Raw genomic sequence first — 22347 nt, 5'->3', positions numbered from 1 at the left:
ATTCAAAACCTGGTACTAAACTGTTCTTGCTGTCAATGAGGGCGCAATATGAGCATAAATTCTTCTTTCTTTCTTCCACGCCGAGTAAATCCTTAATTTGAACCCCTACACATGCATGAAATTCGCTGAAATTTGGCACGCACGTCCGGTCCGGCGAAAATTTTTATATAAAAAAAAAATTCACAAAAACTCAATAGCGCCACCGAGGGAGCCCAAAAACTCAAAAAAATTTGGAGCGCTATAACTCCTCCCACGAATGTCCCACAAACATGAGACCAACACCCTTGGACTCGTCTCATCAAGACGAACAATTCAATTCACTCTGACCCCTCACCTATCTACAACAGAATGTCCACAAATTGGACAAAACTGTCAAAATTAGGACTTTTTTTTCCTTCAGATCATAAACAATGGGAAATAACTGATGTAGTTCTGTGATACTAATCCATGGAAGTGGAGAAGTAGTACTACAGTAACAGAAGTAGTACTGTCACTGTCTGGTGCTCCTCATTGGAACAATTACAACAAAAAAAACATTGTAAAATCCTAAAGGGACTGCCTTAAACTATCTTGGACCAGAAACACACTGAGGTCCAGTTCTAGATTCACGTTTTAGGGAGGAGCTACGGTCCAGCAGAGGGAAGATTGAAATGGCTTTGATCAGGAAGACCAGGATCCAAACTGCTCTTCAGGACTACGGGAAGACAGACCAGTTTCATCCCAATTCTATAGAGAATCTGCCAGACATAAGGAGGCCCACCTTGAAGACCAGGACCAGGTTCAGAGAACATACATCCAGGGTCAGTAAAAGAAACAAGTCTGGACAGGGACCATTTATGATACTTGACCTCCCCCCTGAGCCATTGTCCCTTTCCAGGTCAGGTCCAGGTCTATAGCTGCCCTACTGGAGAGTGTCAGTCTGGTCTCAGATCCACCAGCAAATACCAACATCGTCAAGAGGAGGACTAAATCTAAGAGGATCCTGAACAGGACTGGATCCCTGTCTGTGGGGAGAAGAACTGAGACCCAGACCAGCAGGAGGAAGATCGACGCATCTGCAGTCAAAGAGAGAGGTTTGTAGGGTATTTTCAAAAAAACCAAACTAAAATCGGAGGAAGTTGGAGCTCTGTGGCTGACGCGTGTTCCAGGATCCAAAAGAAATGAAATCTTCCACCAATCTTCACGTTTTTTGTACTTTTATTATAAAACAAAAAGGATAACAAAAACTAATACAAACAAAATAAGCCTGCTAAACTTCCACAAATGTCAATTAAAATCAAATGAGGCTCCACCGCAAGGCTGCTCGACGGCACAGTCAGAAAACCGTGAGGCTCCAACCTCCTGCCGTGTCAATCTAAGAATGGCCCCTCTGCGCATCTCGCGCAGCATTTTGAAGTGATTAAAGGCCCACTAAGTAACTTACTGAAATTATTAAGTCCACATTTTAACCTTGTACATATGTTTTTAACCTAAATTATGAATTATATCAATCATGAACTTACATAAACATAACACAATCAGTTATGCAGGTCAATCAGTTACTGATAAATAATCTGGTTATAAACTAAAGTCGTTTAAGATGTCGTCTCTCTGTCTATAGGTCAGCTGCGGCTGTCAATCACTGCAGAGGCGGGGCAGCTCCTCATTCACAGTAAGCGCAGCCAATCAAACTCCACTGACACACACCTGGACCAAACCTGTCTCACCATCCCATGTCTCTCCTGTGTCTGCAGTCCATGAGGCCCAAGGCCTGATGGGAAAGTCCCAGCGGTCATGTGACTCCTATGTGAAGGTAAAGATTAGGTTGCTGGTTCAAAACCTGCTGCTCTTTCATGTATGTGAATGTTTGACTATGTGTGTAGTTGCCGATGACCTCTGACCTGGACCACAGGATCAGGATGAAGACCCCGACAGTCTGGAACGACAAGAGCCCACATTACAACTGCCTTCCTGCTGTGAGACACACACACAGATGTGATGTCAGCAAGTAAAAACAGTGATCAGATTGATCGCCACTGAAAAATTAACAAAATTGTTTTAGTTTTGTGTCTCTGTTCAAACTGTTTTCAAACTGTGTGTCTCCTGGAGGTCCCTGCCCCTCACTTTGATTACCTGTGCAGTGACGTTGTTAGGTACGCGTCCTGTGTCCCTGACGCATTAAAATATGAAAGGACGCAGTTAATTCACTATCCGCGTGTCCCAGGGACGCACCTCATTTTCCCTTGAAAAAAAACATACATTGTGAACAACAACTTGTGTTTAAAATCACAGTCAGTAGCAAAAGAAACCTTGCCGTCAGCGGACCTGACGAGCGCCGTTTCAACCCTTTGCGCATTACCTCAGCGCAGACATGATCCCCTTGAGTATTGCGACATGCTAGTTTAGTCGCTACAGCAACAACTACCGTGGATTTCACTTCAACAATTAAAGATACAAACTTCTTAGTCGTAAATAAATTCACGTTTCAACTGCTATATGCTGTGCTCACTCGATGGTTCAACGTCTAGGGGACGTGCTCTAACGAAATAATTAAAAAATATTCCGGTGGTGGCTGTGTGGCAATAAAAAAAAATACTTTGAATGGTGAAAAAAACATTTTGAGCATACCTGCTAATTATAGCCATATCTTACCATACCACCATTGAGAGAGTTTAACACGACAATTTAAGCAATAGAAGAATATAAGAAATAGAAAGAAATACATTTTTTAATTGGGGACCCATTGAATTTCCCAGGGACCCACTTGAATCACCACCTGTGGGTCGTGAGGACTCACGAGATTGAAAACCTATCAACACCTCTGCCTATGTTTCAGGTGTGTCACTGACGAACTTCACCTGAACAGCTTGATTGTGTCTGTGTTCAGACGTTCTGACAGCAGGTCAGTATAACATTACTGGGAGCCTTCTAGCAAGGCTGCAGGTTAGCATCATTTGTGAGCTTCTGCGCAAAAATTTGTTACTTCAGGTCTGTAATTTTGGAATATCAGATGACTTTGAGATTTTAAAAAATCAATTCTTTCAAGTAAAATTTAAAATCATTGATCATATCATGAAGTTGTAACATCACGAGCGATGACCAACATCAAAACACGACCTCTGTCCGGATCCTGGATATTGGAACCCTCCTTTGGTTTGACGATGCAATGACCGCGGAGCATTGTTCGTTGATGATAGGATGTGACTCGATGACACCTTTTGCTCCATATATGGTCATTGTCTTTGTGTTGAATGAACTTCATTAATGTGATATAAACTGAGCCTGTCTGGAATGTCTGTCTGTTCTCAGGAGCAGCCAGCTGATTGGCTGCATGAGCTTTGGGATTCGCTCTCTTGTCTCATCCTCAGGTGTCAGTTTGACAATATGTGATTCACTCCAGGAACACTACAGTCTGACTGTTCTCCAGTGTGAATCACCAGTAGAATGCTAACATGTTGACTCTGCCCCTTTGTGGTTGCAGCTCTTCACTGGTTGGTTCTACCTGCTGGGAGAGGAGCTGGGGTGGAGCAAACACCGAAGGGTGACCTCACAGCAGAGCAGACCAGTGAGGATCTGTGTGGATGGGAGAGGTGAGTTTGAACATGAAAATCCACCTTAAAGGGCCAGTTCCCCCAAATCAAACACCAATTGGCACCTTTCCTTGATTGGTGTTTGTCTGTAGCCATAGTGACGTCTGGCATCTGTCTGTTGATGTCTGGCTCGTCTCTGGAAAACAATGGAAGTGGACGGGATCTTCTCAATACGACAACCAATGCATTTCACACACGCACACTCTTCTCTGTGAGACATGGCGTGATGAGGAGAGAGGGGCGAGCAAGCAGAAGTACATATATATTTCACTAAGTCTCCACTGGGTCCACATTGTTACCATGGCGATGAGAAGCTGCACACTAACCATGTGACCTTTACAATACCTCTGTTTTCTCTCTCTCTCACTCCCCGCCAACACACACACACACACACACACACACACACACACATGTGAAAGCCCCTGCCTTCTGTGACATCACACTGAGCTGACTCTTGTTCAGCCAGGGAGGTGAGAGGGAGAGCGCTGGGAGTGACGAGGACAGAAGAAGAGTTCTTGGCTGTTGGTCAGTTCTGTGGCCTTCAGCTGGAGGACTGACTGTCCCCTGACGAGTCTGTAATGACCAGATGAGTCGAACTTTCAAAACGGACTTTTGCTCTTCTGATTCGCCTGGTTCTTGAAGCTGCTGATGCCAAGTCCAGGTTCTACTGCAGCTGTACTCCTGGCTCTGCTTTCTTCTGGAGAACTTTTCTGTGGTTTCAGGTTCTGACTGACCGTTTGAGCATCTCTCAGCTGGACTGTCTGACATCCAGAAATACCTAACTGAACCTTCATGATATGTTACGATATTTACTTTTTTGTATAAATGTGCGTCGATCTGATTTAGATCTGCGTTGGTTATGTGACTTTTGCAGTGTGTTAAACATTCAGAACATATTCATTTTGTGACTCTGACGACACAAACTACCGTCGTAAAAGCGCCATCCGAGAGCACCGGCACTCGACAGAACCTCCACAGGATTAGTCTGTTCTGGACCACTTTAAGAACAGCAACAATGTTCTGGAAGAGCAGTACCTGGTTATGGGATGATGTAGCACATAGTGGTGATGATGACGACGGTGGTTATTTGCTTGCTACAGACCTCAGGAGGACTCCTGACTCTACTCCAGATGGTGAACATAGCTGGATCCCCCCCGCCCCCTCTGGAACAACCAGCCCATCAAGCTGCAGTTCCTCTGCTGGGACCAGCTGGACCACCAGCTGCCCTGTGAGCCTCCACCCCACCAACACCACCTACAGCTACGCCTCCACGTTGTTGGCCAGTGCCAGCCAGAAACACACCGCCCAAGATGGCAGCACAAGGCGTGTGACAGTGAGTCAATGTCCACCTCCCACACCTAAGACATGTCATCATGACATCAGCAGTTGTCAAATAGGAGCTGCAGACCTGAAACTGACAATGGACCTGTTACAGCTACTCAGTGTTACCTGTCCCAGCTCGCCGCTCACCTGTCCAGACTTGATGCTCACCTGTCACCTGTCGTGACTCCACACTCACTTTACTGACTCAACGCTCACCTGTCAGCTGACAGCTGTCACCTGTCAGCTGACAGCTGTCGTAGCTCCACACTGCCGTTTTGAAATCAAATGCAATTTCATGTGTCTAAGCTCCTGTGAGACGACATGGGGTAGTGTGTGCTTGTTTCACTGTCTTCGTGAGGACCTTGGTTAGGGTTCGGTACTTCGGTGCTCTGGTTAAGCGTTTGGACAATGAACGTCCTCACGAGGATGTGTGTGTTTGTGTGTGTCAGTATGTGTGTGCGTGTGCGCTCAGGAAGTGTGTGTCTTATCGCAGGGATACATCCAATGTTTTTGTGAGTCTGTGTGTGTTTCCTGCTATTATTCTGTCTGTCTGTTCCCACACACACAAACTGCTCTCAGACTTTCAGCTTACTGTCGATCGTACTCGCTTACCTAGATCGGACCTGCAGTTCTGGATCTGGATTATCACTGGATTTGTAGTGTGGACCAGGAATTATATCTCTGCTTGCCGGTTGGACCAGGGTTATATCTGGTTCTGCAGGTTCAGACGGTGTGTTGGTTTTGGCCCAGAGCTGCCATGCACACCATCCACCGTCTTTGTAGGATTTGCATCGGACAGAACCTGCCACAGGTGTGTACCTGTACATGTGTCTTTGTGAGGAAGATTATAGGTTTTTTCAGTGAGGTTAAATAAATGTTTAGATTCTTTGGTCACTTATCAGTAACTCAGCAGTTGGTAAATGTCGCCGCATGCTCGTACACACACATCCTTGTACTTATATCTTTGTGAGGACCTTCATTGACATAATGCTCTCCCTAGCACCTCACCCTAACTAGAACAATCACACCTAAGCACCTGACCCTGAACCTAACCCTGACTTAATTCTGACCCTACATCTAAATTCAAGTCTTGACCTTCAAACGGCCCTTGGAAGATGTGAGGACCGGCTAAAATGTCCTCATTTTCCCAAAATATCCTAAACCTGCTGGTTAAATATGTATTCTAGTCCTCACTATGTAGCAAGTACAAACACACACACACACACACATTTAAGTTCATTGGGAAAGGATGCTGCAAGATATGAGGGGCTCAGCTGATATGCTACGCACTATGATGTCATTGCCACTGCTTCCCACTGTCTTAAAAAAGATTTGTGTGTGTGTGTGTGTGTGTTGGTCAATAATTCAAATTCAATTTAACAGATTAAACTCAGATGATCTTCCTACAAACAGCCCCTGACACAATTTTGTGTGTTTATAAATGAGTGATGGGACGTGAAGCAGCTCGTCACATGGAGTGTTAACGTGTTCACCACCTGACTCATCACCATTCTTGTGTTACGTTATTTCACATTAATCCAGCGTCTTCCATGGACACCAGAGCAAGCTAACTTTCTGCTTATCTGCCCTCTGCTAATGCTCTCCTAGTTTCCAGATGTTTCCATAGGAACTGGATCAAATTTTGACCGTTATACAAGTTCTGATGTTCATCGGTATCACTGAATAGTTTGGGTGACCAAAGATTGTAATTCCTCTCACTGCCAGAGGGGGTGACAGCATAGCACCTACAGCTTCACCTGTGATGGCTGTGAGTACTATTATGAGTGTAGAGCTCACCTGAAGGTGTTGGAAATCACAACACATGACCTTTTAAGGTTCATGTGGCCTCAGTTTCTCGGTCTTGCCGTTATGCCCTCTACAACATCAGGAAGATCAGACCCTTCCTGACCCAACAGACCACACAGCTTCTGGTTCAGGCTCTTGTCATCTCACGCATTGACTACTGCAACTCTCTTCTGGCAGGCCTCCCTGCAGGCTCATTCAAGCCTCTGCAGATGATCCAGAATGCAGCAGCACGTCTGGTCTTCAACCAGCCCAAAAGGGCACATGTCACCCCGCTGCTTGTTTCTCTTCACTGGCTTCCAGTGGCAGCCAGGATCAAATTCAAGGCACTTCTCTTGGCTTACAAAACAATCCCAAGAACGGCTCCAGCCTACCTGGAATCCCTGATCCAGGTCTACTCTCCTCGTCCACTACGCTCTGCATGCCAAAGACGCCTGGTGCTTCCAGCCCAGCGCTGCTCCAAATCTCTAGCCAGACTCTTCTCTTCTGTTGTTCCCAAATGGTGGAACCAACTACTGAACTCTGTGCGTTCTGCTGAGTCCCTTTCTACTTTTAAGAGACAATTGAAGACTCAATTGTTCAGAGAGCACCGAGGCACTGAACCTGACTCTGCTCCTCTTTGGGGTAGAATCAGTCAGAGGGTCCAAGACCCAGCACTTAGTGACTATGTAGCACTAACTGGGTTGTGTCATGTTGTATGTTTGTCAAAAAAAAAAAAAAAAGAGGGGGGGGCAACACTTCTTCTGCCACTAGATGGCAGTACCTGTGACCAAATCACAACTGAAGCACTTTTGCGCTACTATGGGTTTTTCCTTCAGTCTGAATTCTTGCTTGTGTTGTACGTCGCTTTGGACAAAAGCATCTGCGAAATGAAATTGTAGAGTTGTAGAATTGTACATAGAAATCAAACATTTGATGATCAAAGGCGAAGAGTGAGATGCTGGATGACATGTCAAACCTGCAGGTAGAGGGCAACGTCCAATCACAGACTGTGTGAGATGTTCGGTGTCAGCTGCTGCTGACGTGTCAGCTGACTGAAGGTCAGACGCTGGGAGAACATCCATCATGCTGGTGGAAGGGAGGCTGCGAGGCCCTGCAGGGGCTTTAATATCAGCCTGTCAGTCGTAGGCTTTTGTTGAGAGAAAACTCGACCTTTTCTCGCCGTCTGAGTGTTTACAGAGTCATGGAAACCGCCCAGAGATCTGAACCCTGAGAGATCCGATCTCACATAAACAACCAGAGCCGTCAACAGACAACAGGCGAACGGCAGCGCCTACAGGAGGGGCTTCTGCAGACACAGAGATGGATTACTGTAAACCAACCAGATCTCAGCAACCTGTGGGCAAAGAACCCAACCTTGTTGCTTTATGTTCTCTCCATTTTCCAAATACTGGACAAGGAAAACAAAATTCCTCCCATGGGGGGGGCACTCTGAGGACCAGACCTGCAGTTCTCTAAATGATATCGGGAGAATGTACCATTTTGGCTCTATAATGCTCATATTCCAACAGTACCAACATGGTTCTCTGTAACGTATCACTCTAATCGTTCCCTCTGGGTTGTTACACAATGTTTCTTGGCAGTAAAAACACTAGAGGAACGTTTTCCGGGAGAGTGGAAGAGATCTGCTCACTCAGAGGCTTGTGTTTTCTCAGGTGAACATAGTTCGAGGAAAAGACGGCTTTGGGTTCACAATCTGCAGCGACTGTCCAGTTCGAGTCCAGGCCGTGGACCCTGGTGAGACCTGCAACTGCTTTGTCTTCTTACACAAATGTTTTTCTGGTTGATGTAAAAGTCAGTAAGTCACCTTTTCTTTCCACTGCTTTAAGAGAGATGATGTTCCATGGGTTCAAATTCAGATTTGTCTCCATGAACACATCAAATGCTGATGCAGCACTTTGAAGCGCTGTGCTTTTATAAAGTGATTAATTTACTGAAGGACTTGACTATTAACATTTCTTTTTGTTTGGTCAGTATTTCTTTCAGCAGAGAAGATTAAGAGGAACAATTTTAGCGTGTCAGCATAGGTTAGCTCCTTCACCTCAGACTGGACAACTTTCTGGTGTTCAGTCTGCAGTCATATTGGATTTGATTCTTAAATAATACATACCTTAAATTTATCGACTTCTGTCCACACTGTGCAGGTGTAAAATAAAGTAGTTGTGTCCAGGTGTGGCCTCTCTGTGTAGGACAGGGCTGTTCAATTAAGGTTGGAAGAGGTCCAGTTACTAAAACTTCCTCCCAGCAAAGGTCTGAGTCTCATCATGTCACTTGGAATGGTGGACATTGATGACAATAAGACCAGCAACGTTCGTAGGCTTCCCTGTCCTTTACTGTCAGATTTCAAGTGTTTTCAAAGTAATACACTGTCAACACAGTGGTAGGTCTGAACTGGTGGGGCACTTGAATGGGACCAGACTCCAGTCCTGTTCTCAGGGTCCACCTGTCCTACTGGGCTTCCAGTCCCATCATTCTGCTTGGCCTCACTGTGGACGTCTGCGGGTTCCTTTCCTCAAACCACCCGTGTTTGGTCTCATCGCAACGCTTAACGTTGCCACGTTTATTAACGCCACAGTTTGACAGCACCTGAGACACAGAGGTTTCCTACTGGCTGTGGGCGGAGCCAGCATGAATCAGTCTGTCCATGCGTCTGTGAAAGGTCGGTTTTCACCGTCTACTTGTCTCATATCCTCTCTCTCTTGCTATTCTCCGGTGCTGAAAGGTAAACAATTGATTTCAGTTCAGTTTATTTTACAAATCTATGAAAACACAAATTGACATCAAGTACATTTTGTAAAAGTGGGTCTACCCAGAAGCTATTTAAAGCTTATGACAGGGGCCCAAAACACAGAACATCAAGCACAACAATAAACAGTCATAGGAAAGAAAAAAAAACAAAAGAAAAAAATGATCCATTCCCACCCAAAACCAACCCAGATACAGAGACGGTGAGATACTCTACATCAGATACTGCTTCAGATACTGCATCAGATACAATCAGATATACTACACCAGATACAATCAGATATACTAAATCAGATACTACACCAGATACACTACACCAGATGCAATCAGATATATTACATCAGATACTCAGTCAGATACTACATCAGATACAATCAGATATACTAAATCAGATACTACACCAGATATACTACACCAGATACAATCAGATATACTACACCAGATAATCAGATATACTCCATCAGATACTACATCAGATACAATCAGATATACTACATCAGATACAATTAGATATACTACATCAGATACAATCAGATATACTACACCAGATACCGGCATATAAAAAGAAACATACGTACTTCAATTCAAGCGAGAGAAACCAACCATTTCGATCCTCAACCATTATTCACAGTATTTGTATCAGATATTATTTGATAACATTAAACATAATTAGATAATAAATCCTGCTTCAACCTCTTTTTAAAAATAGAGAGAGATGCAGACTCCTTTATCGTGCTATCAATCTCATTCCAGATTGTTGGACATTTACAGGTTACACTAAAACTCGTACATTTCACACTAAAACTCGTACATTTCAGTTTCCTTTTCTTTCATTATAAAGTTGTTTTTTCCTTGTGTTGTGTTTATGAGTGGGATAATAAATCGGAATAAGATGGTTGAGTCTGTCATTTAATCTAAATACAAAATTATACATTACACAGGCATTATGAAAAATGTTACACTCTTTAAGCTTCAGAAGTTTCTAACCATAGAAAAGAGGTTTGATTTGCTAACTAGATTAGCTGCATATGCATGAATGATTTATCTTTTTATTAATATTAGAATTTTAAGGGGTCCGGCCCGACCACGGCCCACCTTTTGGTAATGTCTGGTCTAGTGTGTCACATCTGTAGAAATCAGATTCAAACCACTTTGGAATATGGTTTGCACCTCATGTGCAAAGTTCAGATTTCATGTGGTTTTTGGCTGTTCAGTCTGTCTAAAATCAATCTGGATACTCAAATATCAGAACCTGGAGCAGATGAGTTAGCATTAGCCTGCTAGCCCTGCAGCCCAACCTGTCAACCATGGAGCACTTGGACTGAAACTGAATGTTTGTTTTGAAATGATTTTCTTGTGGATGATGTTGGATTTTAGTCTTTTTTTTAAAAATTGAAATTCATTTTAGAATCATTCAGATGCTGAAATGAGTGATTCTATGAAAGTATGACTGTGCCTGTGTCCACCTTCATGAAAAGACACTTGTCTTGTGGTTTGAATGTGTTTATAGACTCCAGGAATCTGAATGCATGAATTTGATTGGTTGTCTGGTCTGTTGTCTGTGCTTGTAGGAGGTCCGGCTCATCAGTCTGGTCTCCATCAGGGAGACTCTGTCCTGCAGCTCAACGGAGTTCCTGTAGAAACTTGGAAGAGTGGTGACCTGGCTTATGCTATCAGGTGAACCCTGGCCATCAGTGTGGTCACACACCTCATTCTCACATTATATAAACAGAATATTTCAGATTTATGATGTTGGACCCCTGACAACGTGTCTTCTCTTCTGTCTTCAGGAGTTGTCCATCGCATATTGTCCTGGTGGTCTGGAGAGGTTTACCTGATTCCAGCATGGACTGTAATGCGTTGCTCCACCCACCAGTCCAAAGCAAAGTGAGTCATGTGATTGGGGCAAAGCTCATCTTCTCATCAGTGTCATGTTTAGCTCTTTTTTGTAACCTTAGATCTCTGCTGCAGGCGTAACAACGTGGTCAAGCACCCAAAGCCACTCAGAATTATTCTTTGTGCGGGGAAACTTTCCCCTAAATGTTCCCAGAACATCCTGAATATATATATCCTGACATCCTCTAAATACGCTGCTCAAAAAAATTAAAGGAACTCTTTTAAAACACATCAGATTTCAATGGGAAATAAAGATCATGCTGGATATCTATACTGGTATGGACTGGGTAATGTGTTAGAAATGACTGGATGCAGCATCACTGAATGGAAATAAAAATTACCAACCTACTCTTCAAATTCTTTGAATTCAAAGAAGCCTCAAAAATCAAAGTGAAAAAAATGCATTTTGCTGAAATTTCATTGCAGCAGTTCAAAATGGTACTCAGTAGTTGGTTTGGCCCCCATGTGCTCGCATGCATACCTGGCAATGGGAAGGCATGCTCCTAATGAGAGGACAGATGGTGTCCTGGAGTATCTCCTCCCTGACCTGCACCAAGGCATCACTGAGCTCCTGGACAGTCTGAGGGGCAACCTGGCGGCATCAGATGGACTGAAACATAATGTCCCAGAGGTGTTCTATTGGATTTAGCTCAGGTGAGTGGGGGCCCAATCAATGGTGTCATTTCCTTCATCCTGGAGGAACTGCCTGCATGCTCTCACCACATGAGGTCTGACATTGTCGCGCACTGGGAGGAACTCAGGACCCATTGCACCAGCGCAGGGTTTGACAGTGGGTTCAAGGATTTCATCCCAGTTACTAATGGCAGTCACAGTGCTGTTGTCCAGCCTGCGGAGGTCTGTGTGCCACCATGGATGTGTGTCCCCAGACCATGACTGACCGTCTCCATCCAGTCATGCTCAACAATGTTACAGGCAGCATGACGTTCTCCGCGGCTTCTCCAGACCCTTTCACCTCTGTCACATGTGCTCATAGTGAACCTGATCTCATCTGAGAAAAGCACAGGGCAGACCTAGTAGTCAGGGTAGTAGTCAACAGTAGCAGACCTGCCAATTCTGGTGTTCTATGGCAAATGCCAATCGAGTTCCAGAGTGCCAGGGAGTGAGCACAGGGCCCACTAGAAGATGTTAGGCCTTCAGGCCACCTCATGAAGTCTGTTTCTTATTGTTCGGTCAGAGACATTCACTCCAGTAGCCTGCTGGAGGTCATTTTGTAGGGGTCTGGCAGAGCTCATCCTGTTCCTCCTTGCCCAAGGAGCAGATACTGGTCCTGCTGATGGGTCAAGGACCTTCTATGGCCCTGTCCAGCTCTCCTACAGTAACTGCCTGTCTCCTGGAATCTCCTGCATTCTCTTGAGACAGTGCTGCAAGACACAGCAAACCTTCTGGCAATGACACGAATTGATGTGCCATCCTGGAGGAGTTGGACTGCCTGTGCAGCCTCTGTAGGATTCCAGTGTTGCTTCATGCTACCAGTAGTGATGCTAACCCTCGCTAAATACAAAACAGAGAAAACAGGCAGAAAAGATTAGGAGGGAAAAAAAAATCAGTGGCCTCCACCTGTAAAACCATTCCTGTTTTGGGGTTTGTCTCATTGCTGCCCTTTAGTGCACCTATTCTTGATGTCATTAACACCAAAGCAGCTGAAACTGATTACCAACCCCCTATGCTACTTAACTGATCAAATCAATATCCCAGAAGTTTAACTGACTTGATGCTACACTCCAATTAAAAAGTGTTAGTTCAATTTTTTTTGGAGCAGTGTATATAAATACACTTGGGAACCTTTCTGGGAATGCTACATGGCAATGCTTCTCACCAGCAGGGATGTTCTCAAATGTTTTGGGAAAGTGAAATCCATCACAGGGAGCTGACGTCTCTGTAATTGGCTGGTCTCTGTTGTCTTGCAACACACAATAGCTCAGCTAGCAGCCTCTATGCAAAAGCTAGTCTCTTTCCTCTGTGTTTCCTAGACAATGGCCAAGAAGCTACTGCTTCAACCCACCCACAGTAAACATGGCTGCAGATGGGGTCAGAGGCCAGGGGTCAGATCGAGTTTGGGGGTGCTGGGTTCTTTGTGGAGGGACAGGAAGGAGGAGGATAAGCAAGAGGAAGAACAGGAAGAGACCAACTATCCCCCTCACACCGCCACACTCAAGGGCACACATGTGACATCATCACAAGGAGACAATTACATCATCCTGTCACCTGTCAGTCCAAGTGACCAGGTGAGTTGGGGGGGCGGGGTTGGGCCTACCCTATACCTTCAGGTATTGCTCCTCATTAGACAAGGCCACATCTCTATCCACTAGAACTCCTTTTACATGACACAGAACCTTTCATCTGAACCAGAACCTTTCCCTGAACTTGTACCTATCGCATGAACAAGGTGAAAAGATGACACCCTAGTATCAGTATTAATGCTACTTCATTCATCAGTATTTTTAGATCAGCATTAGTAATTTTTGCAGTTACTAGTCAAGTCAGGTCAATTTTATTTATATAGCGCTAGTGTCAGCACTAGTTCTTTAAGACTCATATTCTGAAGTTGAAATTGCTTTGATAGTTGGTAGATGTATTGGTAGCTAATTTGCAATTTTTCCCCGTTCCCCCCTGTCCCTCTGTCTTTCTCATTCTGTCTCGTTCCCGGTTTGTCATTGTTTCTCCCTTTTCTCTTTTCCTCCTGCTTGAGGCAAATGGCTGCCTGGGTCTGTTCCATGTTTCTTCCCTTAAAGGGAAGTTTGGTGTCGTTACTACACACTAACCTTAAATTGACTTACTTTTATGTAGCACCGTTGTACCTTTGCAGTACTCAAATCGCTTTACAGTGTCACCTCACACACTGATGGTGGAGCCACGCAAGGTGCCAATTTAGGGTTCAGGATCTTGCCAAAGACACTTTGAGATAGTCACTGGGGTAAGTAAGGCTCCAACCAGAGATCCTGTGGTTGCTAAATAGCCCTCGACCGCTTTCCCACACTGCCTCTGATGCAGGAACTTTTTCTATTGCCAAGACCCACTTAAAAGTTCCTCCAGCCAGAGAATGGCTAAAACTGCTGTTGGTCAGATGAAAAAGAACTGTACCGTTTTGTAGCAACCCTGTTCTACAGTGAAACTGTTTAATTGGTTCTGTTTCAGCTCCTCGAACCATTCTATCAAGACAGGAACACAACAATTGGTACGTTGTCAACTCTGTTTTGGTCATGATCAAGAGTATTGATTATGAAACTGATAATGTGTGTTGGTCCCTAGGCCGTCTGTACCAGACTCACCCCAGCAGGGGTCAGGACCCCCCCCAGGACCCCCGACCCACATCATCACAGCGATTGGGCACCAGCCAGACCCCCACCATGCCCACACCCCCTTCCTTTTCCATCTCTTCTTCAGCTCTGCCGAGTAACTATGGCAACTACCAGAACTGCACCATTGTCCAGTCACATCTGCCATCCTGTGCCAGTTATGGAACTTACATCACCCTGGCACCCAAGACCCTAATTTTTCCCATTTTTGTTCAGGTCAGAACCTAGAACCCCATTCAGCACCCTGTTCTGAACCCAGAGCCACATGTGTGGTGTTGTTTAGTGATTATTCATCATCAAACATTCTCAACACCATCAGGGTCTGTGAGCATATTGGTGTGTTATTGTTCTTGCATATGTTGACCAGCAGGAGGTGCTACGCTCATCACATGACATCCATGTTATCAAGGACGAATTCACTCTTCTCTCAGGTTCAGGGTAACTCAGGTCCAAGACATTGAGATACTGGATAAAAGTAATAAAGGAGCAACTTCTTATGTGTTGCAGGAAATGCTTCGCACACTTTATTGAGATGGATGTGCTGCTGTGGCAGCATGGAGGGGGGCAATCATCAGTTTGCATTTGTGTCTTGTTGTAGCCGTTGGACCTGTGCAGCCCAGAGCGAATGCTGCTGATGTCAGAAGAAATGGTTCTTCACCAGGCCGACCTGCTGCCTAACAAGGTAACAAGGCCACTCTCCTCTGAGGTTGAAGTGACATCACTCCCTGATGTCAAACTTTCATTTCATTATTGCTGGTGTACAGAAACTCTTGAGTGTGTTTGTCAGGTGACCGTGTTGATCTACACTGACCTGCTGCTGTTGACCAGAGAAGATGATGCTGGGCACTGCAATGTCCTCCAGAGTCCACTTTACCTGAACTCACTGCAGCTCCAGGAGGGTATGATTGTGATGATGATGATGATGACTGTTGTTGAATTGGGTGTTGTTGTAGCATCCTTGTTGTCATGGTTACTTGCATTCTGTGTCTTCATCAGTTGCAGCAGAGCCTCGACACATCTACTTCCTGCAGAGTGTTCAGAGGCTCCGTCTTTTCAGCCTGGAAGCTTTTAGCATTGAGCAGAAGCTCAGAGTCAGTCTCTGTCTCCATGACAACATCCAACAGCAGTTGGTTGCCTTAGAGACTGGACACAGCCCGCAGGTATGAGGGATACGTCCCTGCTGATGCTCAGAACAGACACACTCAGGTTGTTATGTGTAGTACATGAAAACTTTATTATTCCTAAAATGCACCATTTTGTCCCTCCTTGATCAGTCTGACCTCCTCCACGGTCCCCCCTCCTCTTACTGCTCTTCAGAACCTCCACTCCCCCTCCCCTCCTTCCCTTCCACACCCCTCTATGACCCTCTCAGACTCCCCTCCCCCTCCACCCAGCTTTCCCCTCCCCACCCCCCCTTCTTTCCTCCTCCTCCCTTTGCCTTCTCTTCCCCTATGTCCAAAACACTTGCCACCTTCCCGCAGCTCCCAACCCTGCCTCCCCCCTCCTTCTCCCCCCTGAGTAGCCCTGTCTGGAAGGAGAGGGGGGGAGGGGAGGAGAAGCATCAGCAGGGGAAGGGGGAGAGTGCCTCTGAAAGATCTGAAAGTGTCGGAGGCATTTGGAGGCAGAGCCTCCAACTTAGCCCTGACTATTTCACTATGAAGGAGGTGGAGGAGAGTGATGAAGAGGAGGAGCAGGGAGGAGGTGGGGAGGAGGCTGGGTCCACCAACCAGCCAGCAGGTCAGTTATTGCTCTATGGCGTTGCTGGGGGCAAAGCCAAAATGAGGATTGATAGGACTTGAAAATAATTATGTGATTTGGTTCTCCAGTTCTACGTCGCTCGCTCTCAGAGGGGTCCCTGCTGCAGGAGCCTCGATCGCCCTGCTTCATGTCTGACAGCACCATCCACCGCCTCACTTATCCCTCCTTTGACCTTGGATGCCAGCCCCCCTCCCCTGAAACACTGAGGAAACAGCTGACCAGCGAGGGCGGGCATCTGTACCGTATGCTGCTGCTGCTAAATGGCTCAAAGGTAGAGTGCATTACAGACGAGTGGAGACCAGACCAGTAAAGACCAGCAAAGACCCGTAGAGACCAGATTAAATGTCCAGGGCCCCATTAACACTGCGGGTCTTGATGCTCAATTCTGATTCTTTGTTCATATTGATTTCTTTGTGTGGCTGCACACGTAATGTTTTACATGTGACTTTAGACTGTAGTGTGAAATGTTCACAGTGCAGGTGAGCTGCACGTACAGAACAACACGAGGCCTTCTTTATGGACGTTAAGTGAGTCATGTGAACATTAACAATGTCATTTTAAGTTACTAAGTTTGGAAGGGTTAGGGTTTGTAATGTTCATCATTGGTCAAAAAACTGGCTCAGGCTGTGAGACCAATCTGACTGTTTTTTTTGTTTTTGTTTTTTTTAGGATGCAGAACTGAGAAATCAATTGAAGAGGAAGAGCAAGAGTGTGTATGTACACACACATACACCTACCTGTTAGAGTGAAACAGCTGCATATGATGTCACTATGTGGACACTGCTTCCTTTGACTAATTTCATCACATCAGGTCAAGTAGTCCTGAGTGGGTGTAGACCTAGTCCTGAAGCAACAGCCTTCAATGTGTCACAATCCAATTCATGTGATCCAGGCTCTCACCATCTGGACGGAGTCGAAAGTGTGACACAGCCAATCAGTGACCTACATGTCTGTTTCTACTATCCCTATCCCATCAGGGCGGCTGATGTACAGAGCCGTTTGGCATTTCTAAGGTGCAGGAAGAGCAGTTTCCATGGCAATAGTTTGGTTAAAGCTCTGAAAAACGGGTAGGTGCTCATCCTCATCAGTAACGTATATAACGTCATTATTGCTTCTTTATCGCACCTCCAGGGTCTAGGTGGTTTCTCCTCCATCTAGGTTGGTCTAGGTTCCCCAACTTGTTTGTTTCTTTTCAGACCATCTGCAGGGGACGTGCTGAGGTGGGCAGAGAGTCTGGAGGCTCTACTGACCAATCAGTGTAAGACATCATGTGTTGAAGTAGTAATGAGTGAGGGGAGTGGCCAATGGGATAACAGCTGGTCTTCATTGGCTGAACAGTCTTACATCTGTCTTCCCTTGGTCAGATGGTCTTGCAGTCTTCCGTCACTTCCTGAGGTCAGAGTTCAGTGAGGAAAACCTGGACTTCTGGTTGGCTGTAGAGAGATTCAAACAGACATGCCCCCTCAGCAAGATTGCCTCCAGAGCTGCCAAAATTTATGACGAGTTCATTTCCACAACAGCAGCAAGACAGGTATGTTTGCCCTAATGGCTGTTCATCAGTCATGTGATCATTAGTCTGAAGATCTTGCACTCTTCATTTCCAGGTCAACGTGGACTCGTCTGTTAGAGAGTTGACCAATAAGAGCCTGTGCCTCGGTGTTAACCATGCCTCCTTTCAGCTTGCCCAAGATCAGATTCTCACTCTGATGGAGACAGACAGCTACCCACGGTTCCTCAGGTCCCGCCTCTACTCTCAGTTGGCCAACCAGAGCACAGAGACAGTCACAGCCAATCAGAGTAAAGTAGCTTGGGCTGAGGCAGCCTATCAGAACACAACTGTTTCTGTGGCAGGTGGAGCAGCAGCTGGTCAGCCAATGAAAGGGACGTATCCTCTAAAAACATGATGTGGTTGCAATATTGAAAACGTAGAATACTAAACACGTCTCAACGTCTGACTACAGCAGAGAACCAAACTGAATCCAGATAACATCGTAGTGGTTCTAGTATACTGTTGAACACCCCAACATCGCCATCTGTCATTTCCTGGAACGTTCTTCTTTGATCCACTCATATCAAATATTGACAACCGGTTCCATTGGTAACTAACCCATAGGTTCAATGGAGGAAGACCAGAATGAATGGCATTCCAAACATGGAATGGCATTCCAAACATGTGCTTGCTACTCATGAGACTTGTGTGACTGTCACGTGTGGAAAAAATGCCACAAAAGTAATATTGCTTTGATGAACTGGACCCAGGGAGTCGAAGCTGATTCTGTTGAATGTGCTTGGCCTATAAAAGTGTTTGAATTGTGAAGAATGGGAGTTCTGGCAGATGGTGTGGACATACTGACTTTGAGATGTTCTTGTGAGGCAAGTGACATCATGGCGCCACTGAATAGCTGTACCACATAAATACATGATCAAGTTTGTGACCCTAAAATATTTTACTGTGTCCTGCCGAATGACAAAACTTGACAGAGCCTGGATTTCCGCATGAAGGTCCTTGACAAGAGCATTAAGACTCAAATAATGGTGATGACGGCATGCGCACACCTAATTACCACATCATTTCATTTTTGATCAAGGCAATGTCTTTGATCCTAAGTGGACTGGTTCTGATGGTTCTCCTGGTTCATATTCTTCACCACCCCTACAGGAAAGGAAGAGGATTTATTATTAATTATTAGTTTCTAACTGGTGACAGAGGGTGGCACTGCAGTGCGCCAGCAGTCTGCTGTGATCACCAGGACTCAGAGCCTTGAACCCGTTTAGGTAGCATGAACATTGCTGCACGGATGATGTCAGCATCCAGAACCTCTTGGAGGGAAATCCTGTTATTTATTGCTGCCTTTATAAAGCTGTACATTAAAAATAAACCTGAGTAGAACCAGCAGTCGTAGAAAAATCAGTAGAACCACGAGCAGATGAAATGATCTTGTTTTAAGGCTCTGAGACATTGTAATTGGTTGATTGATCTGAGTATCATTAGTGGAATCAAGTCTTCCCAAGTCATTTCACAACTGAGGGTAGAGCTCACTTTTGTGAAGGAACCTTTTATAATAAATGACTTCATTGTGGAACCTCCCTTTTCTTTTTAACTTTGATTTGTGGTTGTCAGGATCCAGCAGAACCAGCTGGCAGGACTACACATGTTCACATTGTTCCCAGACGTCACCTGTTTGGTATGAGTCATGATCTAACGACATCCAGGTCAGCAATCGACTCCTGGTCATAGCAAAGAACATTTGTTCTGCAGCATGCCTGCTGCAGGTCCCCTTCATTTTAATGGTGTTATTGTTCACCTTTATTTTCAGAACTCCAACAACAAGACCAACAACTGCTTTCCAAGAACAAAGTTGCAGTACTTAATAGTATAGTGGGTCTGTTGAGCAACAGGAGAAATATGTAAATATAAAGATGGATTTTATTTTGGGCTGCATGGTGGTGCAGTGGTCAGCACTGTGGCCTCACAGCAAGAAGGTTCCGGGTTCGAGTCCCGGCTCGATCGTGGGATCTTTCTGTGTGAGTCTCCATGTTCTCCCCGTGCCTGCGTGGGTTCTCTCTGGTACTCCAGCTTCCTCCCACCGTCCAAAGACATCAATTTGGGGACGAGGCTGATTGATTCTCTAAATTGACCGTAGGTATGAATGTGAGTGTGGATGGTTGTTCGTCTCTCTATGTTGGCCCTGCAATGGACTGGCAACCTGTCCAGGGTGAACCCCGCCTCTCACCCATAGATGCTGGGATAGCCTCCGGCCCCCCCGCGACCCTTACTAGTAGGAATAAGCGGAAGATGACGATGGATGGATGGATTTTATTTTTGGGGGTATTTTTGACATTCCATGAAATCATGGATTACACCACTAATCACTATGACACTTGCAGTGCGGAGATGGGTTCCAAGAGTTTAATCAGGTATGAACTCAGATTAGTGGACAGATGGAGACAAGGAGTTCAAATTGAATTTATTACTCATGTTCTAAAAACCAACAAAGTTTCTAGAAGTGAACACTCCCGCTGGCATTTGCAAGTTGTGAGGCTCCTTTAATCTGTTGATGATGGGGGGATGAAGTCATCACAGTTCAGTCCTTCACCCGGCCAGGATGTGTTTGACGAACTCGGTGTAGTTGATGTGCCCGTTGGCGTCCTCCTGTCCCACCATCAGCCTGTCCACCTCATCCTCTGTCATCTTCTCTCCAAGCGTGGCGAGGACATGGCGGAGCTCTGCCCCCATCACAGTGCCATTGCCCTCCTTGTCAAAGACTCTCAGACCTTCCACAAAGTCCTCGAAGGTGCCCTGCTCTTTGGCACGCGCCACGTGCTGCAGCATGGGCAGGAAGCTGTCAAAGTCCAGCAGCTTGGCGTGCATTTCCTCTGCCTTGGGCCTCCCCAGCAGCTTCAGGACCTCATCATTAGTTGGGTTGTGCCCTAGCGCTCGCATCACATCGCCGCACTGGGCAAAGGTGATCTTCATCTCGCCTGTGGGGGTCTCGTCGAACAGCGTAAAGGCATCGCGAAACTCTTCGATCTGATCGGCGGAAAACTCCACCACGATGCTCTTCAGGTCCACCTCGGGTGGTTTGGGCTCAGGCTCAGCTGGTTTGGGAGGAGCAGCAGGCTCCTCTTTCTTCACTTCTGTCTTCTTCACTTCTGTCTTCTTGGCTTCCACTTTCTTAGGAGCCATTCTACAGAGAGGCGTGCTGAGCAGTGTGCAGAGATGATGGAGGGTGGTTTTATATCAGCTGGTGTAGGGGTGAGTGAGGCCGGGGAGTACGGAGGAGCACAGAGGACAACCAAAAATGGAAGAAACCTGGAATAGAACCACTTGGTGAGAAGATAAGACATGCCAGATTCCAGAAGCTGTCACTATGACCTATTAACCTCAGATAATATATAAGATATTTAGGGCCAGTTTCACAGGTGGGCTCAGGTCAGGAAGGACTGAGCCTGAACTCAGACTAGTTCAAACAGAAGATTGACGCACTTTGATTTTGGCTGCGTTAGTCTGACTGGGAAGTCCTGGAGAAAGGCACGTGAGATTAAATGAGATCACCTGGGTTAAGCATCATTATCTTAAGTAAGAGCACATACTGTTGGTCTCCTAGCGGTCAGGGAAACCCAGGATTGAGTCGAAAACAATGATCTGAATCTTGAGAACACACAGTGGGAGAGGCAAAGGGATGTCATTCAAAAAGCAAGTGAGAATGTGAAAACATTCCAAAACAAATTGTGTCCAACATTGATAATTGAGAGTTAAAAACAGTGCTACAGACTCTGTGGAAGAACCTTAAAATTGCTCTGATAAATGAGAAAGCAGAAATGAGAAGGAGGGATTTACCACTGCTGGTTGGCCCCAGGAAAAGGAAGACTGGTGAATGAAGTGACTTGTGGGGAATAATCAAGCACCAGCAACCTGGTGATGGTACCAGACAAACAGAGGGGCAGTTCAGATGAACAAAAATGGGAAATTCAACAAAGAAACTGAACCCATTACTTATTCCATTGTCTGTGTCAATCTTATTCTTTTATTCTAAGGACCGCACATTTTTTTGTTTTTTTTGGGGTGTGTGTGGTGGTGGTGGTGGTAGCACGCCTGGAACCATATATACAAGGGTTAGAAATCAGACATTATCATTTCTCTCCAGTTTATTTCTGTCTTTATCTACTAGCTTCAGATATGAAAACCGAGTGTGAGTGTCATTAACATTCCTTGCTGTCATATGATGGTGGTTACCAGGTTGATGCATTGTGTGTCTGGTGTGTGTGTCACCAGTCACTTTCTGTCTTTCCAAAATAAAAGTATCTGATGATAAAATCATACCTGATGAAAATGTGTGATGTAATTTTCATTTTCATCTGACATTTAATTCCATATATATATATATATATATATATATATATATATATATATATATATGTATATATATATATAT

General features: G+C 45.3%; 1 protein-coding gene and 1 pseudogene across 1 annotated transcript; one reads left to right on the top strand and one right to left on the bottom strand.

The window, feature by feature from the left end:
• The first annotated feature begins 650 nt into the window (after positions 1–650).
• On the top strand, positions 651–22289 carry LOC147259554 (regulator of G protein signaling 3-like). Its single transcript, XM_086205198.1, has 26 exons — positions 651–800; positions 878–1073; positions 1601–1651; positions 1734–1792; positions 1863–1955; positions 2089–2132; positions 2816–2881; positions 3289–3349; positions 3461–3569; positions 4670–4902; positions 8351–8432; positions 11012–11117; positions 11231–11327; positions 13328–13582; positions 14493–14532; positions 14607–14869; positions 15252–15335; positions 15441–15552; positions 15650–15813; positions 15928–16390; positions 16480–16682; positions 17081–17124; positions 17389–17478; positions 17608–17669; positions 17776–17942; positions 18016–22289. Exons 1-26 carry the CDS (start codon positions 651–653, stop codon positions 18313–18315), a joined length of 3594 nt encoding a protein of 1197 aa, XP_086061324.1. The 3' UTR covers positions 18316–22289.
• Positions 20505–21197, bottom strand: LOC147259555 (myosin light chain 4 pseudogene; annotated as a pseudogene).
• Positions 22290–22347: the final 58 nt, after the last annotated feature.

Source organism: Aulostomus chinensis, chromosome 6, assembly GCF_037954235.1.
Source record: "Aulostomus chinensis isolate RoL2024-O1b breed Wild chromosome 6, RoL_Achi_v1.0, whole genome shotgun sequence".
Classification (NCBI taxonomy): Eukaryota; Metazoa; Chordata; class Actinopteri; order Syngnathiformes; family Aulostomidae; genus Aulostomus; species Aulostomus chinensis.
This window is presented reverse-complemented; position numbering and strand designations above follow the sequence as displayed.